Source organism: Mycteria americana, chromosome 5 (assembly GCF_035582795.1).
Source record: "Mycteria americana isolate JAX WOST 10 ecotype Jacksonville Zoo and Gardens chromosome 5, USCA_MyAme_1.0, whole genome shotgun sequence".
NCBI classification, from domain to species: Eukaryota; Metazoa; Chordata; class Aves; order Ciconiiformes; family Ciconiidae; genus Mycteria; species Mycteria americana.
The window spans coordinates 71706787-71724281 of NC_134369.1; the positions used below are offsets into that span (position 1 = coordinate 71706787).

At 39.8% G+C, this 17495-nt stretch overlaps 1 protein-coding gene across 3 annotated transcripts in view; it reads right to left on the reverse strand.

Moving 5' to 3' along the window:
- KLHDC1 (kelch domain containing 1) overlaps positions 1-17495 on the reverse strand; it is a 34101-nt gene that overhangs the window by 15359 nt on the left and 1247 nt on the right. Inside the window, exons 1-7 of one of the 3 annotated variants that reach the window (XM_075504007.1) lie at positions 15175-15491; positions 11250-11320; positions 8552-8669; positions 7487-7605; positions 5622-5700; positions 4617-4700; positions 2520-2603 (exon numbers count right to left, since the gene is read on the reverse strand). In XM_075504007.1, coding sequence (XP_075360122.1) covers positions 2520-2603; positions 4617-4700; positions 5622-5700; positions 7487-7605; positions 8552-8669; positions 11250-11320; positions 15175-15276 — 657 coding nt within the window. In that variant the 5' untranslated portion in view covers positions 15277-15491. Of the gene's footprint in view, positions 1-2519; positions 2604-4616; positions 4701-5621; positions 5701-7486; positions 7606-8551; positions 8670-11249; positions 11321-15174; positions 15492-17495 lie in introns of those variants that run through there. The other 2 variants (XM_075504006.1, XM_075504008.1) reach the window with 2 other exon arrangements.

Genomic DNA, 17495 nt, shown 5'->3' on the forward strand with positions numbered 1-17495 from the left:
TTTTTCAATCTTTTCTAATACCCCTTTATTTCCTTAGTTATTTGCAAATATCAAGTTTGTCCCAACTACAGCTCTGGAAGCTACTGCCTACAGTTCTCTCTCAGTCAAGAGGTGGGGCTTTAGCAACAATTCCAGAGATCGTGAGCCTGTATGAAAGGCCACATGACACATAATGCAGAATGGCAAGAATAAACAGGATCAATTTTGGTTACTTTCTTTTCTGATTGCTCTGAAAAGGTACTTAGGTAAAAACTTTTCCTGCAGCTGTGGGAGGTGATTCAAACTGAAAAACTGGCTGGACACTGTGTGGCCATTCTGAACCTGCCTTGGTCTGTCTGGTTTCTGTCTGAGCAAGCAGGAGTAAGCCATTTTGTAACAGAACTGTAGACTTTCCCTGAGAAGAACACTGCATTAGAGTACAGCCTTTACAGCATGAGAAACGGGGGATAGGGAACAAAGTGCAATTTTACACTGTTTTATTTGCAAGTACTTGAGAATACAGGGTTTAGGTTATGGCAGCTTTCCAAGACGAAGTTGGCATAGGTTCATTGTAGGACATTTCCAACCAACAGTTAATTCCTTCTCTCTCATATAACAAAACTATAGAAACACAGCTCTGAGGGCTTTCAAAAGCTTCTTCACTGTTACTTTTCATAGTAGTAGAGATAGAAAGCATCAAGTCTCATCCTTTAGCTGAATATGATTAAAAGCTCTAAATTAGCTGTAGGTAAAAAGAGCTAAAAACTTAAATTTAAAAAAAATATGGAAGAGTACACAGTAACTTAAATTAGGAGGGTTTTTTTTTTTTACTTGCCTTACAGAATCTGTTTCTCACATTCCTGATAAACTCCAGCTCATACAGAGACCTTTAAAAATATTATCTTCCCTATGCTTTTGCAACAGTTCTAAAAAGAGTTGGTACGCTTTCCAGCCCATAAAGAAACTATCCTTGCAAAAAATTTACAAACGATAGGGGAGCCTGCATTAGTTAAGACTACCTACTATCATCCTTATTTTCAGACCTAAGACAGGAATATGTTTTTTGCACTGGATTGCTGCCTCAGGCTTAAATTCTTACATTAATGCTTCAGCAGAGAAGAACTGAAGAGGAAATCTCCTCTGACTAGCACTAGAAAAATTAAGTGTGTTGCTGAGAGGTTTTAGTATCTCCCTGCTTACCAGTGGTGGCTTTGAGTTTGTTAGGTACAGACAATCAGGGGGATGATGCCTACTACTTTTCTTTTTTTTTTTTTTTTTTTTTTTAAAGTTCAAAAGAGCTAGGAAGAGTTAAGATTATATAGCAAGAATCTAGCGTTGATTTAATTGTGCACTGATTGCATCCTATACAGACAGCTCTTATGCTGCCTTTGACTGTTACCTAAGGGACAACAGATTTAAGACCCTCCCACAGTGTATTAAATGGTATAGTCTTGGATCAGCTACCAAGAAAGCAAATACAAGCCTTACTCTTGTGGTAAAGAGCTTACGTTGGTTACACAGAATAAAGCAGCTAACAGCAATCTCTACGGTGTGCTTCACATATTCTGTATCAAGGGCACAGAGCATGCTAAAGGTAAAGACTGAGACTGCAAACTGACATTCAGAGAGCAGAGGAGAGACTTAACAGGACTGAATGACTTGTGCCTGCAGTGGCCTGTGCTATCAGATAACATGCTGCAGCATCCTGTACCAGCTTGAATGTACGGAGACTAATACCTTTGTATCCAGACATTATAATCACACGCTGCTCTTTCCAGACATCTGTATTTCAGTCACTTACATGCAAAAAATGACAAAAGTTTAAATTATACAGCCAACTGAAATCTGTTATTTCCTACCATTCAGAACCACATGTTGCAACTGTACATACAAAATACTATATCCCAACAGCTATTCTGAACTTCACTTTCCCAGAAGGTAAACATCAGGATATGAGAGATGTGTATGTAAGTAACTGACTGTTCTTACACATTTCCTCTTCCTTTAGTGGTGGTGGTGGGAGAGCACAAGCTAAAATCTCAGTTATATTTACTACTCACTAGCATTTCATTAAGTGAAATGGGGGGGAAAAAAGCCAGCAGGTTTGATGTATAAATGTGCTAAGCTGTAGTGAGCACAGAATGCTAGCATCTCATAATTTATTTAAACCTGGTCTATCATCAGGCTTGCTTTTGCTCCACTCTCAAAGAACCATCTCCTACAGAGGATACGCACACATCAACCATTTTTGTTGATATATAAACATCTGCATTTACCATACAGTCACCTGTTTTTTCCCTTTTTGGGACAATCAATGTGTGCTTCATCATTAATACTACAGACAGAAAGACAGACTCTTCTTTTTGTAAGGTAGAAGGGGATGAAAAGAAGCATCCTGGATTCAACACGCCTAACATACAGGTTAGGCCAAAGACATTTTGGATTTTTTTCTACTACAAAAATCATTTGCTATAAAAAAAAAAAATAACTGCCAAGAAAATAATATTACTGCCAATAAAATGTTTTAATTAAACACTAACCAGCACTCGTCCTCCAAAGATGTAACCTTTATTTCCCAGCACAGCACATGTATGAGCTGCTCGAGGCTGAGGTGGATCTCCACCCTGAAAGAACCAAAATAAGATCCTTCAGAACATCATCCAAGTGCCAGCCAAGGCTATTGGCAAGTCAGTATCACAGAGACTGCAGAAGTAAGGCCAGCATGCATCAATATGCTGACAGAACTGCAACTTTAAAAGGAAATAATTTGTAGTCATGTCCAAGACTCCAAAGACGTTACAAGATATACATAATTTGCCAAGGACAGCTTTAATGGAGTTCCCTCAGTAGCTAATGTTTAATATATTCCCTCTTGGTCTGATTTATCATTGCTTTACTTAAGTGAAATTCAATTAATTTATCTTTAATTCCTAAGCATAAAGTTACAGTAACACATCAGTTATTGTTGATCTGTCCTGTGCAGCTTTATTTTTCCAAAGCATGAACCATCAGGAACTGGTACAAAAACCTCTGGAAATCAGATCTTAAAATTTTATGTTACATCCAATTGCTACATGCCAAAAAGTATTCCCTGTGTAAATCAGAAATAAAGATAGCAAAATTGGCTTTTACTTTTCAATGGTAATTTCATTTTTTGCATTTAGTTTTATAGGAATTTTAGAACATCCTATAAACACTATAAAATAGTGTCAGACACTCATTACAACATACTACTTCTACTGAGTTCTTAGGTAAACTCACCAGGATTTTATGAACCTTTATAGTATACTATCATATTAATATCAATAAATAGAAGTGTGTGCATTACTATTTTACTGGGAAAGTAAGTATACATGCTCCTTTGGAAGACTATTAAAATAACATATTTGCTGAAGAACATCGGATCTGTTTATTCTAACAATATAGCATGACCAGGAGACATTTGTTCAAAAGATTTTTCCAACATTAACTCTTGAAGGGAATACAGCAACTCCATATACACAACGCTCAAAATAATGAGTATATAACCCTTGCATACTAAACATGTATCTTTACTTCATGAAAAAAACCTGAAGACCTAAACTAGCAATACAGCGAGTTTACTATCTCTCCCCTTGCCTTCAAGTCTGTGAAAACTGAATAGTGAATCAAGAAAGATGAGCTTTCAAGACCGCTATTGTTCTTTCAGCCTGATATACTATCCTTCACGCTGATCTATCAGCTTTATGAAAAGGGGGAGGCAGGGGAAAGGAAGCAATCCCCAGGCAGACCTTAAACTCTCACATGGTCAACTCTCAGTTATCTGTGACAGGTTATCCACGTTGCAGATTAATTATACACAGATACAGTCAACCAAATGGCTTCATACTAAAACAGTTCAGATAAACGAGGTTTGTTAACCTCAGTTTGGCACCATTAAAAGCATTCATGGGTTTCTACCATGCACTCCCCAAAGACCTTCGCTTCGTTCCAGAAGGCCTTCGCTAGGTGTGACACAGGATGAACACAGAGCTGGCCTGGGTTAATGGCTGTGCTCCAGCCATGAAACTGTTCCATATCCAAAGCCCTGGCAGGGCCTACAAGGGTACCCAAAGTCGGTATAATCGCCATAATCCATTCCGCAGGACCCAAGCTTGCTTTCTGAGGAGCCACCAAAACACCTCCACACCCTGCTCCTCAGCACCACTCTGGTATTCCTACTACATGGTTTTCTGGAGTATTCCAGTGCCTTGCCTTTCCAGTAATGGAGCGCTGACAGTAATTTTATATTCCCAACAGTTGTCTTAAAGCTTTAATACAAAGCTTTATCTCAAAACTATCCCCTAGATACAGAATACTGTATCATCTTCTAATGTATCCAGATTTCTAATACCTCTCTGAAGCTTACAATATTTTTTTGCATCAGAACCACATTATAGAAAAAACACCAGTCTGATAACATCCTGGGAGAAAAGAAATTCATATCAGTTCTGAATTTTCCACATTTCAGATACGAGTGTTCCCCTGTTTAGTGTTATCAGCCTGAGCAGTACTAAGCATAGTCAAATTACTCTTCCCAACATCAATTTCTAGTGCACAGTAACTATTCAAAATGCAGTAAAATCACCACTGTGTCAAAAGACAAAAAATCCACTCACTCTAATGGCTGGTTGAGACCAAGTTTGTGTGGTTGTATCAAAAACATGAACATCATTATGCCATCCCCAGAATATCTGTCCTTCCTAAAAAAGAAGTTAAAAAAATTAAAAATAAGTTTATGCTATTTTAAAATCTTTGTGTTTATAAAAGGATACAAATCCAGAAGTGAACTATCAAAACAGAAAATAACCTAAATTACAGAATGTTATTGAAAGAAACATATGCTAATATTTTTAATAATGATGCAGCAGCTCCGGTCTGGTTGAAGGTCAACAGCATTCAGGAATGTTAGGGCTGATGACACTTTTGAAAATGGGCTTTGGGCTCCAACACCAGTCACTGCAGTAGACAAATTCTGCCTTCTAATTCTGAGTGTAACGCACTGAGAAATAAATAGATTGTATAAAGTAATACATTTCTATAAGTCAATATTTAACGTTTGATGTAAGGATCTATATTCACTTGAATGCATATCTATTTCTTAGTAATTCCTGTCACTAAATACTCTAATTGGTCTCCTTCTTTCTATTAGCTGTAAGAAATCATTATAGGAAACTAGGTAATCCAGGCATTTTAAAGTAATGGCATTTACTCTGGGTAACAAATTAAAGAAATTAACTGAAAGTATTTGTCAGTTAAGACTTGTGAAGCTATAAATTGCCTATTGTTACTTCAAGGAAATAAATTCTAAGATTTTCTGGGAGTTTCATATTTAAAATATGTCTTCAGATTTAAAATACTGCCTTTTGTTCCTGCTTTGACAGCATTTTGTTTCATTGCACTCAAAGCCTAGCACTGGGTACTTGGAATACACTGAACACCCACTGCTCCCAACATGCAATATCTGAAATTTCAAATCCAAGTAGAAGATTCTAATTTGCATTTCTGCTGATGCTACAAATAAAAGAAAAATCAGATTTTCATACTTACTGAGTATAGTATAAAAGATCACGTTTTGACAATCAGAAAGGACAAATCACTCTGAATTGTGACAAATCTCTTACCCAAAATGCATCATGGACATCAAAACAATCACTCAGTTCATTATGCTTCCTACAGCCATAGCCACCAAAATATATTAGCCTAAAAGAACAACAACAAAAAATAAGTTCAGTTAGCTGTTTTGTAAATAACATTCAAACAAATAAGCGGTAATAATTAATTTCAAATTTTGGTTTACCTACTGTACTATTAATAATACAAACAAATTTAAATATTTCATATTGCACCTAATTACACAGAAAACCTTGCCGAGATGAAGGTAATACTGTTACACTCCTCAACAAGCCTGACAGAAATCCAGAGAGGCAAGGAAGGAGGTTCAGGATACCTCAAAGTCCCTGTTCTCTATTCCTCCATCCACAAGCTTATCACAGTCACATTTTCAGACACGAGTCTCAAAATGACACATAACACACAAGACAGTGAAATGCCTCTACTTCTGCTAGAATTCCTACCCTTTTCTGTTGAAATTCCTGTGCTCCTGCTATATTTGTTAGCCTTCTGTATACATCTTTTCACAACAAATGTTCCCAAGGTTCAGCCCACAGACTGCCTGTGACCCACAAAAGTTTTTCTCTAGCTTATAAAGAGATTCTTTCAACTAAGCACCACTGAACATATTGCATTGCAAGTATCGTTACACACCTCCCAGCCTAATATTCCACCCATGAAATGGCCATCCATAAGTAATGGTTCCTAAAGTTTTGTTTAACTTCAACATGTGAGGATATTTGGTATAGTTGTTAGTGATCTTGGGAGAAGGCAATTTAGGAAATGATGGGATGGTGAAGGTCATTCCAGACTGACATTCCTAGGGAAACAGAGTTACTGAAAGCATTGTGCAATACACCAAGACATCCTGACCTGCAAATTCACATCTTGTGAAATGGTAAGGTATACTTCTGAAAAGGTGCATAGCTTGTCCCCAAATACTTTCGTTAAATGAAACTGTTACACTCTGCCACCTAAAATAGGCAATTTTCTCAGTATGCGGATTACATGATACTCCGAATAGATTCATTTAGTTTTGAATAATCTTGTATTAACAGCTAAGGAGAAGTTCTTCAAATATATGTAATTTCATGTCTTGCAGTTAAATTAGAATTACAAAACCAAGATATAGTACTGAGAGGCATTATACAGTTTATGCAAAGCCTCTTTAGATGCGGAGTCCAGAAACAGATAAATCATTTACATTTTGTAGTGTTCACTGTATATCATATTCTTACTTGTTTACAGTAGCTTTTATGACAAATCACTGACATGTCACTTTCTTGTGACCACATACGCCACAATATCCAGACACTTTCCATAATAAACACAAAACCCGAAGTATTTATTTTTAGCTAAGTATTTTTTCTAAATACACTCAGTAACTTTTACAACACAAATATCTAGGCTGACTTGGTTCTTAGAAAATAAAGATACTCACTGAAATACCTTTGCAATTGTCAGCATTTGTATGCTATTAAAATCCTTGAAAATATACTAAATAGATTTTATTGCAGGTAATAATTTAATGCTTACATAATGTAACAAAAAAATGTAATCTTTATACTGATTTTTTAACATGTGTTAAAATTAAAACCGTAAGTAATAGATGCATAATGATTTTTATCTGAAGTCTCAAACCATTCCAGAAACTTTCACTAAATTTCCCAGCCCTCTCCTAAAGAGGGTTTATACTTACCATTAATTCAGCTCACATGTGAGAAAACTCTGGTAGAAAGTTGTTAGGAGAGTTACACAAAATCCCATAGCAAGTCAAGCTAAGAATTAGTTTCATGAATCCCAAACCTGTGTTCTCTTCACTTTATAGTACTTCCTCTCTGCAATTAACACATATTAAATATTCTTAATTTGTTACCTGTCCTTATACACCCAGCAGGAAAGCTTGTCACGTGGTGTAGGAGGTTGACCTTTAAAATTTGTAATTTTTTTCCACCTATAGGTTCCATTTTTTGTTCGCAAATTAACATAATACAGCTTAAAAGAAAAAAATTACAACATTTTCAGTATAAATGATGTCGAAGAATGCAGCACAAATCACCAGCAAAAAGAACAGCCCACCACCCCCAGAGTACGCTACTTCCTTTGGAAAAAATAAAAAGAACTGTCAGTGAAGTTTACAATATGTAGCAACATATAGGAAGAATCTGATACACAAGAACACAAGAAGCATGAGAATTAGCAGCACGTTTCCTTGCATTTGCTCAGTCAGACCAGAATACTAATATCCTTCTCCTTCCAGAGTCAACTGAAGCCTTGCAAAAAACTTCTGTAAGACAAACAGCTCTCGGTTCAATTCTACTGGCAGAACTGGCAGCAGTTCTGCCTAACCTAAACTAGGTAACAGCACAAAAATCAACAAGGCTTGGGAACAGAGTTCTAAACTGAGATCTGATTACAGGCTCCATTTCAGTTGTTTTCTAGTCAGGACTGAACTGTGCCTTCTTTTACACTAAATGATAAAACAGTTCATTTCCTCTATTTTGCTGCTCCAGCCTTTGGTTACAAGGAAAACCAGTAGCTATATTATTACCTGATTATATAAGCAAGGTAATCACTATCAAAGAGCAAAAATAAAAGTGATATTCTGAGAGCAGTTTCAAGTATGGCTGCCAATGTATTAAAAAAAAAAAAAAGGGCAATTGGGAAAGTACTGGCAGTTTTCAGGAATAAATACAAAAGTTTCATGTAATGGGTCTCATTCTGAAGCTACGATTCAGTGAAAAATCCCAGAAAAATATATGGAGTTGAAGATTAAAACAAAAACTAAAGTTTTTTGTCAGTTTAAAAGTATACTTCTTCTATAAAAATAAAGCTTTTCTTTAAGTTTCTCCTTAATTCAAATGCAAACCAGACAAAACAGTAAGGTCAGCATTATTATTCATTCAAATACAATATGTTATGAAAGAAAAGAATACAATACCCGATTACTGTATCCTTTATCATCAAATCCACCAAAAATGTACAGCTTCCCATTAATGCTTGCCCCACAGCTTCCCGACATGGAAGTTGGTAACTCTCCTTCCATTAGGTGCATTGTCCTGCAATTTAGCACATACATTAAGTCTTCTAATGCTGCTTTCAAACTTGCTAAAATTAACAAAGCCAAACCAGATGTATTAATAATTTTTATACTTAAACCTAAACATACAGTTGCAATGTTTTGGCCATAACTAGAACTAGAAACTATAGCTGATATATGAAGTCAGGCTCCTGTGGTGTAAGAGGACTTTCACGTGAATATTGTGCATATGTTTATGAAGCATCTCCATTTTTCCGAAGGTGAAGCCCATATTAAAAGAGCATTAGTAGAGCTGAAATATTAATTATTCAAAACCTGGAAATACTATTAACTCCAAAAACTCCTGAAATGAGAACATGGTATTGCTGTTATTTTACAAAGGGAAAACTGAGGCAGAAGTAGAAATAAAGGGCAGAAGTACTCACTAATTTTGGTACCCAGTATGCCACTCCTAAAACTGCATTTTGCACTGTATCTAGCATAATAAAAAAATCTTCAATAATGCCAATTTTATCAGCGAGTCCTCTGTTCTTCAGCAGCAGCAGTTCCTAGCCTTTTCCCTGCTACTTACAAACCAGAAACTTTTGTGATGTTAGAATTTGCATCACAGGAATCTCAAGCACTACACAACTATCTGACAAAACTCAATTCCTGCCGAACTCAGGAGGCTGAGCATTAGGCCAAGACTGTGCTTTGAATCGTCCCTCCACATTGAAAACAGCCTTCCTAGGATCTCAAATTTCTACTGAAGATAGGGACCTGCATTTCCCTCACATGTACATGCACAGAGGACGTGATTTGTTTAGGTTTTCCACCTTGTTGCCACACCTTCAGTCTGTAGATTTAGCAGCCAAATCCCAGCCTGTCTGTGCTGGCACTCCAACTCCTTGCCCCAGCTTTGCTGCCGACATCTTGTTTGCTTTCACCCCACCATTTCTGGTTGAAGCTTCCTTCCCCTGCCGTTCCCGTTCATTTTTCTCAGCTTTCCGCCTGACTCTGTGCCTTCCAACTGGGCCCTCAGCCCAGTCTCTCTTCTCATTCATGGTCTCCCACCTTCAAAGCCTGATTCCACTTTTTCTTCTCTCTGGTAGGTCTAGTATCACCTCACTTGTTGACCCAGTCAATTCCATTCATTCCCTTCTTCAATACGTCCCCATCTAGATCAGATGCCTTCATTATTACTGGTGGCTATACAGAAGAAAAGGATTCTTAGAGCTTTGAGTTCTGATGCTTGACCTTACCCCAACCTAAAAAAACTGGAGGCAGCCATTAAAAGGAAAAGCTTTTTATGCACTAAATCACCAGATGTGAATGATGCATGTGTAACCTGTCCCTACTGAAAATGGTGCTCGTTAACAGCTGCTCAGGGCACTGCTTCCAAATACGTTTGTTCTGGCATCAGCACTGCCACAGGCCAGCCCACCTTCCCCTTCTCTGCTCTTGCTCTCTCGTTCCTGCTCAGTGCACTCAGCTGTACGTGTACAACTGCCTGTGCTGTAAACTGAATTAGATCAAGAATGGATCGAGGTTAAAAATAACCCTAAAAAAAGAAAAGTTATATTTAACCCAGATCACTTTCCTGATCCAATTTCCCATGTGACTGTATAAACAGCTGTACCAGTACAACTGATATGGGGACATCAGGGGTGAAAACCAGAGTATGAGATTGCTCTAGCCAACCCTTTCACCAAAAGAAACAGACAGCAAACCACAGTCTCAGTGAGGGTACAATCTTAAAAAAAAAAAAAAAAGAAAAGAGAAAAAAAGAAAAAAAAAGACTTGCTAGAACTTCACAACTAACCATACACAAACTGTTGTTTCCAAAGTCAGTGACTTGACCACGCAGATGTGGAATTTCATATATACTGTAAGATACCTTCCTGATCTAGCTCGCCTCCCCTTTCCCCTCCATTTCAAGTTGTTGCTTTGAATATGGGTATGCAAGGAATATATAAACAGGTGGGAGACTAGAAAGGCAGCTGGCAGAAAACACATATAAGCCCAAATGGGTACTACTTTACCAGACTAAATGCAATTATTGTAATAGAAACCACTGGAAAACTTTAAAAAGAGGCATTGTTATCTCTCCCCATGTACAATATGTAAACACAATGAATATAAAATGTAAAGACTAAATTGCTAGTGACATGCAAGATCTGGTTAGTTGTAACTTATTTATGCAAATACACTCATAACACAATTAAGTAATAACAAAAACTACATAATTGTAAATAGATCAAGAATGCAAATATCCAGCGTTTAAATATTCCTTTTAACATAAAAGTTAATGTATGGAGAACTAAGCCAAAATAAATGCACAAATAAAATGCACCTGTTTTAACAACAGAGCCTTAAGCCGACCATTTCAAACATCCTCTTGAAAAAAACAATGATACTTAAGGAATCAATGTGTTTCCTAGAGCAATTTGCAAGTACATATGTCTGTTCTTCACTCTTCACATTAAACATCTGCTATTTAAACGCCAGGGAACATGCCCAATAACTCATGTAACTGAAGTAAGTCTTTTCACTGCAGCTAATTGTAATCTATGCAAAGATCAACTTTATATATTAATTAAATATACATTATGCAACTTACCATAACCCGCTATCCATTTCATAGATCCAGAGCTCATCATTAGGCAGATAAACTTCATTTTCTTCAATTGACTAAAACCGAAAAAAAAATTAGCAAATGTTAAATCAATTATGCATTATACACCATACGTTTTAAAATGAAATACCAAATCATGTTACTTAGCAACACAGATAATCTTAAGGAGATAATCTACTGGAACATAAGTCATACCCCAACATTATTGCTCTGATCATTACAGTTTTAAACAGGCAGCTCAATAATCCTAATATTTTACATTTCATACTCAAAGTTCAAAAAAGATGTTTTTCATTTTTTGAAGCTATGAAAAATACTTAGGCATTTCCTGATGCCATTGAGCTTTGTGATTGTTAATAGCATCTTTAATCACTCATTTTAAGGAGTGAGGATTATAAAAAAGTAAGCTTGGTGTATCAGAGGTAGGGAGAGAAGTGTTTCAACATTCAAAAAGCAAGATGAATATAATACAATAGCCAATTTGTAAAAATAAGAAAATAGCACAGGCGAACAATTAAGTCATTAGGAAACATACACAACTGCTACTAACAAGTAGCACAACAGTACCCTAACATGACTGTGGATTTTAAAAAAAACAAAAATCTCGAGAGAGACTGTCAAAGATGCTTCCCTCCTCTATTAAAATTTTGTTACTAAAGGAAGTATTTTTTCAGTCACTGATGTGATCACTCCAAGCAAGTTTTGCTGTACTGTTAGCCTTCATACCTCCAAATACAGAACATCAAAGATGAGCATCAAAGTATTAATGCTGTTCTTTGGGGCCTTTTGTATCTTTAAGGAAAAGAGAGTTCTCCTTCACCTGAAGGATTTTTTTTTCCTCATTCCACAACCCCTTTTTATCTTTTCCAGAAACTGAGACTTTGCCACGCTGTGTAGATGGGTAAAGAACTACTTTAGAAGTACTACTAAAGAGCAACAACTAAACAGAAAGTTAGAAAAAAGTACTCATTTTAAAAATAAGGAGCTTAATTCCTCAGGCCCACTCATTAAAGGCACAGATTTACCAACTTAACGTTTCGCCAAGAAAAATGTGTAACAACATAAACCAGACCAGATTTGAAGCTCCTGTATTAAAACTCATTATCTTTTGTTTTGGGAGATACTTTTAATTAGGAGGCAATTCTTGGCATAATGTAAAAATACAGAGAAAAGTGTAACTGAAAAGCACAAAAAGAACAGTTACTTGCAGCAACTGAAGGAAGGTACTTGAAAGAACAAAACGTCAAATATAAAAGAGCTTAACCTATGCCATAACATGAAGGAGAAAATTAATTCCTCTATGGAAAACAGATCTATGAAGACTCCCACACAGACGCCACGTGAGAAAGAAAAATAATTTGGGAAATAATGATGAGGAAGAATAACAAACAGGAGAAGGAAGCCCAAGAGAATGCAGTTGCAGCACTCAGGCTGGGTAACAATTACACCATTAACTATTGTCTTAGCATTAGAAAGAAATGAAAGACTGTGAGGGAATAAGCAGCCAGTCAGTAAATAAAAAAAAAATTTTAAAGAGTAGATCAAAATTAAATTAATGTGAGGAAAAGAAGTTAAATACAAACCTGAAATTTAATTATTAACAATTCAGTTACTGATACTGATTACTTGCCTTTAAAAGATATTGTATTATTACCTTCTCAGTTTGAAAGGTGCCCATTGGGCATTATGCACTGTGTTTGGTACAGTTTATCCTGCCAGGTACCTTTCATAAGGTAGGCTCTGCTGTTACACGCAGCTGGCAGCTTTCACAAAGTGCGCAAGTCTCCTCAATTTAATCTAGATACATCAGTGGTCAGAGGCTGAGCGTTTGCTACAGAACCAGCTCGGAGCAAATACACTGATGCCAAAAATAAGTTACCTGGGCAGTAGTCCACCATCAACATGTGAAATGTAAAAATGTAAAATTATTTACCTGTGTAAAGTGCTGCTTAAAGAGTAGCAGTGATTTTCATAATAGTCTCCACAAATAATTATGTAAAACTACTAAAAACATTTGCAAAGTTTATCTGCTAAACTTAACATTGCCTGTTTTGACTGTGCCATGAACCCAAGATCCTTTATTATAAAACCTTTGAAAACACTGCGCTAGCCAGTCCAACCTTAGTTTCTAAAGACCAAAGCATAAAGAACTACCGAGTATTACCAGTAATTTAGGTGTTGCATAGTTATGCCGAGTATTATGGGGTTTAAGGCCAGAAAAGGACACTAAATCTTCCTGTACATCACAGACAACTCACATTATTTCAATATATGTTTATTCTAAAGGTAGCTACCTTCTTGACACTACAAAATATGTATTCAAAAAACACTACCTACCAAAGACCCCCAAAGGGAAGAAAAGCTGTGGAAACAGTTTACAGGCTCCTGAGGGTTCCTCAGTTTCATTACAGTTTGGTATTGGGCAAGCCTGGCCACGCAATAGGCTAGAGAAGGTGTGCCAGGGTAGCCCAGACAGTGAAACCCTGCTGCCTCGCCTCCTACTACAGCCAAGGGTTTGTATTTCAGTAGGCAAATCTGTGTGTATTTTCAGTATTTCAGTAGTCACCAGCAGCACAACCCTTTCCAGGTCAAATCAGTCAAGCTTAGGAACAGAGCAACTCCTCAAATTCCACAGGCTGCCCAGCTCTACCCAAATGGCGGGTAGAGCAACATTTTTAGTTATGAAAAAAAGAACATTCCAATTTCCAGAAAGTAAACTATAATGTGCTTCAGGAAGAGACAACTGGCCACTAGTACCTGAGAGCCCTAGAAATGGCCTTCCCTCTGCTATTGCACACACTCATAACATATAATGTATTTTCAAATTTAAAACCAGGAGTCCCCAACTAGAATTCTTTGCTTGAGTACAGAAGGACAAGCTCTGCACATCTGAGAGTTTACCTTAGCCCATAAAAAACAGAGACAGAAGAATACGGAATATGTTAATAGAAACATGTTTTCAACCTGATCAAGACCTGGAATAATACCAAGCACAGCTACTTTCACATTTTAGGGCCAACACATACAGACACTGTGGATAAAATGAACTGGCTGTATATAATGTAGTATCATTCATAGTTCTCTTTTGGACAGAATTCATCCAGACTTAAGAGTCACAAGGATTTACTTGTGCCAGAACTGGTACTGATCTTTCAATGGAAAAAAAGCAGATGTTTTTAGTCTGCCACCAGCTTGTTTTTGAAGTGACAGAACTGCTTTCTGCAGGAGAAAATGCACTATACATAACACACAACTACTAATAAGTAAAAAATGCAGGGACTCAGGAACAAGAATTACACACTGGAAAAACAGAGCCGCAAATTATAACCGTCACCCCACAGAGGAAGGGAGACTGGAGAAGCACTCCCAGAGCACACAGGAACCACACGTTTGTAGGACAGGGGAAACAAACCGGCTCCACCGGCCCTTCCCCAACACGTGCCCCGTGATGGAGGCAGCTAAAAACGGAGCAGCAGGCAGCCATGAGCGCCAGTCAGGGACACCTATGCTTACAGAATGGGACAAACAGCTGAGAGGGGAGAAAAACACACACAAACTCCCTCCCCTTCCCGCCCTTCTCCTCAGGGCGGCCGCCGCCATTTAAAACGCCCGCCCCTGCGCGGCGGCTGCCCCGGCAGCCAATCGGCGCCCGCGCTGAGGTAAACAGCGCTCGGCTCCCGGCTCGCCGAGGGGCTGCTCCGGCGGAGGGGGTGGCTGGGGGTGACGCGGGGTGAGGCAGGGCGGCGGGGGAGCCCCCGCCGCTCCGCTTCCCCTCCCGGGGCTCCTCAGCCCGGCTCCCCCCGTGCGGCGGCGCGCCGCCCTGCCGCGCGGCTTCTCGCTCCCCCCCTCGTCCTCCCTCCCCCGCTCGTCCTCGCCCCCAGCGCCCTCCGGCCGCCTCCTCCCGCCTTACCACGTATCCCCCCCACACATAGAGAAAGTTCCCGTCCACCACGGCGCAGTGGCCGCTCCGCTCCTCGGCCACGCAGAACTGCTCCGCGGAGTCTGCCGCCATCTTAGGAGGAGGAGGAGGAAGCAGCTCGCCTGCCTCAGTGTTCGCGTCCCGCCACCGCCTCCTCCGGGAGAGGCTGCGGCTCTCCGCCGGTCGCTCCCCTCAGGCGGACGGGAAGCGAGGAGGGTCCAAAGTGTGGGGCGTCACCCTCCCCTCAGCGCAGGGGCCGTGGCGGGCGCTGCCGCCGCGGCCTCCTCTCAGCCCCGCACGGAGCCGGGGGTCGCTCCGCGGCCGGAGCCGCCGGGTGAGGGTTAAAGGCGGGCGCGGTGCTGTCCGGCGGTGCCCACGGGCCACGGCCCTCCCGCTGATCCCGGCTTCCTCGGCGCTGCAGCCGGAGCAGGCCACAGGCTGCAGGGTGCAGCCTCGGCGGGGCCACGGAGGTGGCCGTGTGGATGCACTTTGCTAGATTTGTCCTTGCACAGCTCCTGGAAGGGGCACTGTCAGTGTGGGTACAGACTGCTGCCGTGGGGCAGAACACAGCGTCTGCCCAGTGGGGCATGTTGAACGTTACAGTGTGAGATTTAAGGCCTAATAAACCGTGCAGAAGCCTGTGAATAAAGAGCATGAGAGGAAGAAAAAAGCACAGAGAATTGGATACCTAAACACAAATCCAGTGCAAGAATGGAAGGAAGAGCTGGGTCTCAACATGGGAGGTTGTTTAAAACAACTGCAGCAGAACTCGCCGTCTCTCTGAAGGTGGGACAAGTTACGCTCCTGCCAGAAATAGCAGCTATGAAATAGTAGCTGGTATTAATTAAAACAATTCTACAGGAGTTCAAACTGTTGACCCCAGAGAGAAACATCCTGTGAATGCTGTCCTCTAACCTGCAGCCTGGAAGCAGACAAAGCGAGTAGCTACGTACTGCGGTGTGGTAGAGTACTTCAGAATACCAGAGGTGCTGCACAGGACCTGTGTATCGGGGACCAGTGCTGAGCTAGAGGTAACTATAGAACAAAGCTGATGCTGGGATCTCAATGGGTCATCTCCCATCATGTCCCAAACTACACACTTTTTTCATTATTTGAGGGATTTCTGATCCCTGTTATCCCCACTGTTATATAGTCTTTCCCATATGTTGGCCTGCCCTTAAACAGCAGGCTGGGAAAAGCAATAGCCTGTTACGCTGCCCTTCCAGCTCTTACACTGTTAGATCAACAACCCAGTGAGTTCCAGCTGAACTGTGGATCCAGCTGGAATGAATGGAATTCAAAATAAAATGAGTACAGCTCTTCAGAAAGAGTAGTAGAGTAGGGCTTGTGAGAAACGAGCACTTTAGTGTCTTGTAAAAGGACACCAAAAAGTAATTGTAAAGATTTTCTGGTGAAAGTGGGACATATACTTTCTCTGTTGAATCTAGGAGGGAAGACGTTAACTATTCCTGTCAATAACTGCTAATATTAAAATGAAGAAATGTAATGATGATGCACTGGGATGATGGTTAAAACACAGGAATTGGAAGAGTTAAGAAAAGCATGGGTAACAGGCAAACTCTATCTATAGATCTATAGGTCACGTAGAGCTACAACGTGATGTCTCAGAAAGAGGCTTCAGAGATGTGCAAAGTCAGCAGCCCATGGCTTTTGCCAGCAGAGCAGTGACGGACATGAAAATGAGACATTTGTCGTGCTCGGTGTAACAAAACGATTCCATCGATTCACCTTTGGCATGAGGTAGATGTGCTGTCTGATCATAAACTATTAGGCTGTCTCGGCTGGCTCTCTGCTCTCAAGCCACACATACGGAGACTGTGATGTCCAACAAAGCCGCGGCAGGCAGCGGAGATGAGGAGCTGGGCATGGCTTCCAGAGCTCAAGACAGATGGCTCAGTGGAACAGAAGTCTACTATTATATCTCTGGTGGGAGGCTCCAGGCAACCTAACAGAACCCCAAATACAGCAGGATGCTGCAGGAATATGCTTTATATTCCCAGTTTGGTCATATCTTAAAAGAAAACTACTTTCTTTTTAGATGAGGGGTACATTCCTTCTCCAGGTGTACCTTCCTTCTTCAGGTGAGACATGAGCTGAATGTCAAAATCAGATTTTCTTTAAAGGATAATAAGCGGTAATCTTAGCAAATAGAAGAACTTACGTAAGGATTGGGTTCATAATTTGCACCTAGCTGCATGCCTGAGACGAAAAATGGATCATATTTCCTGCCAAAATAGCTGAGACCTGTCAGATGGTAGCTTTTCGTCTAAAGAGAGTAGATGCAGCTTCAC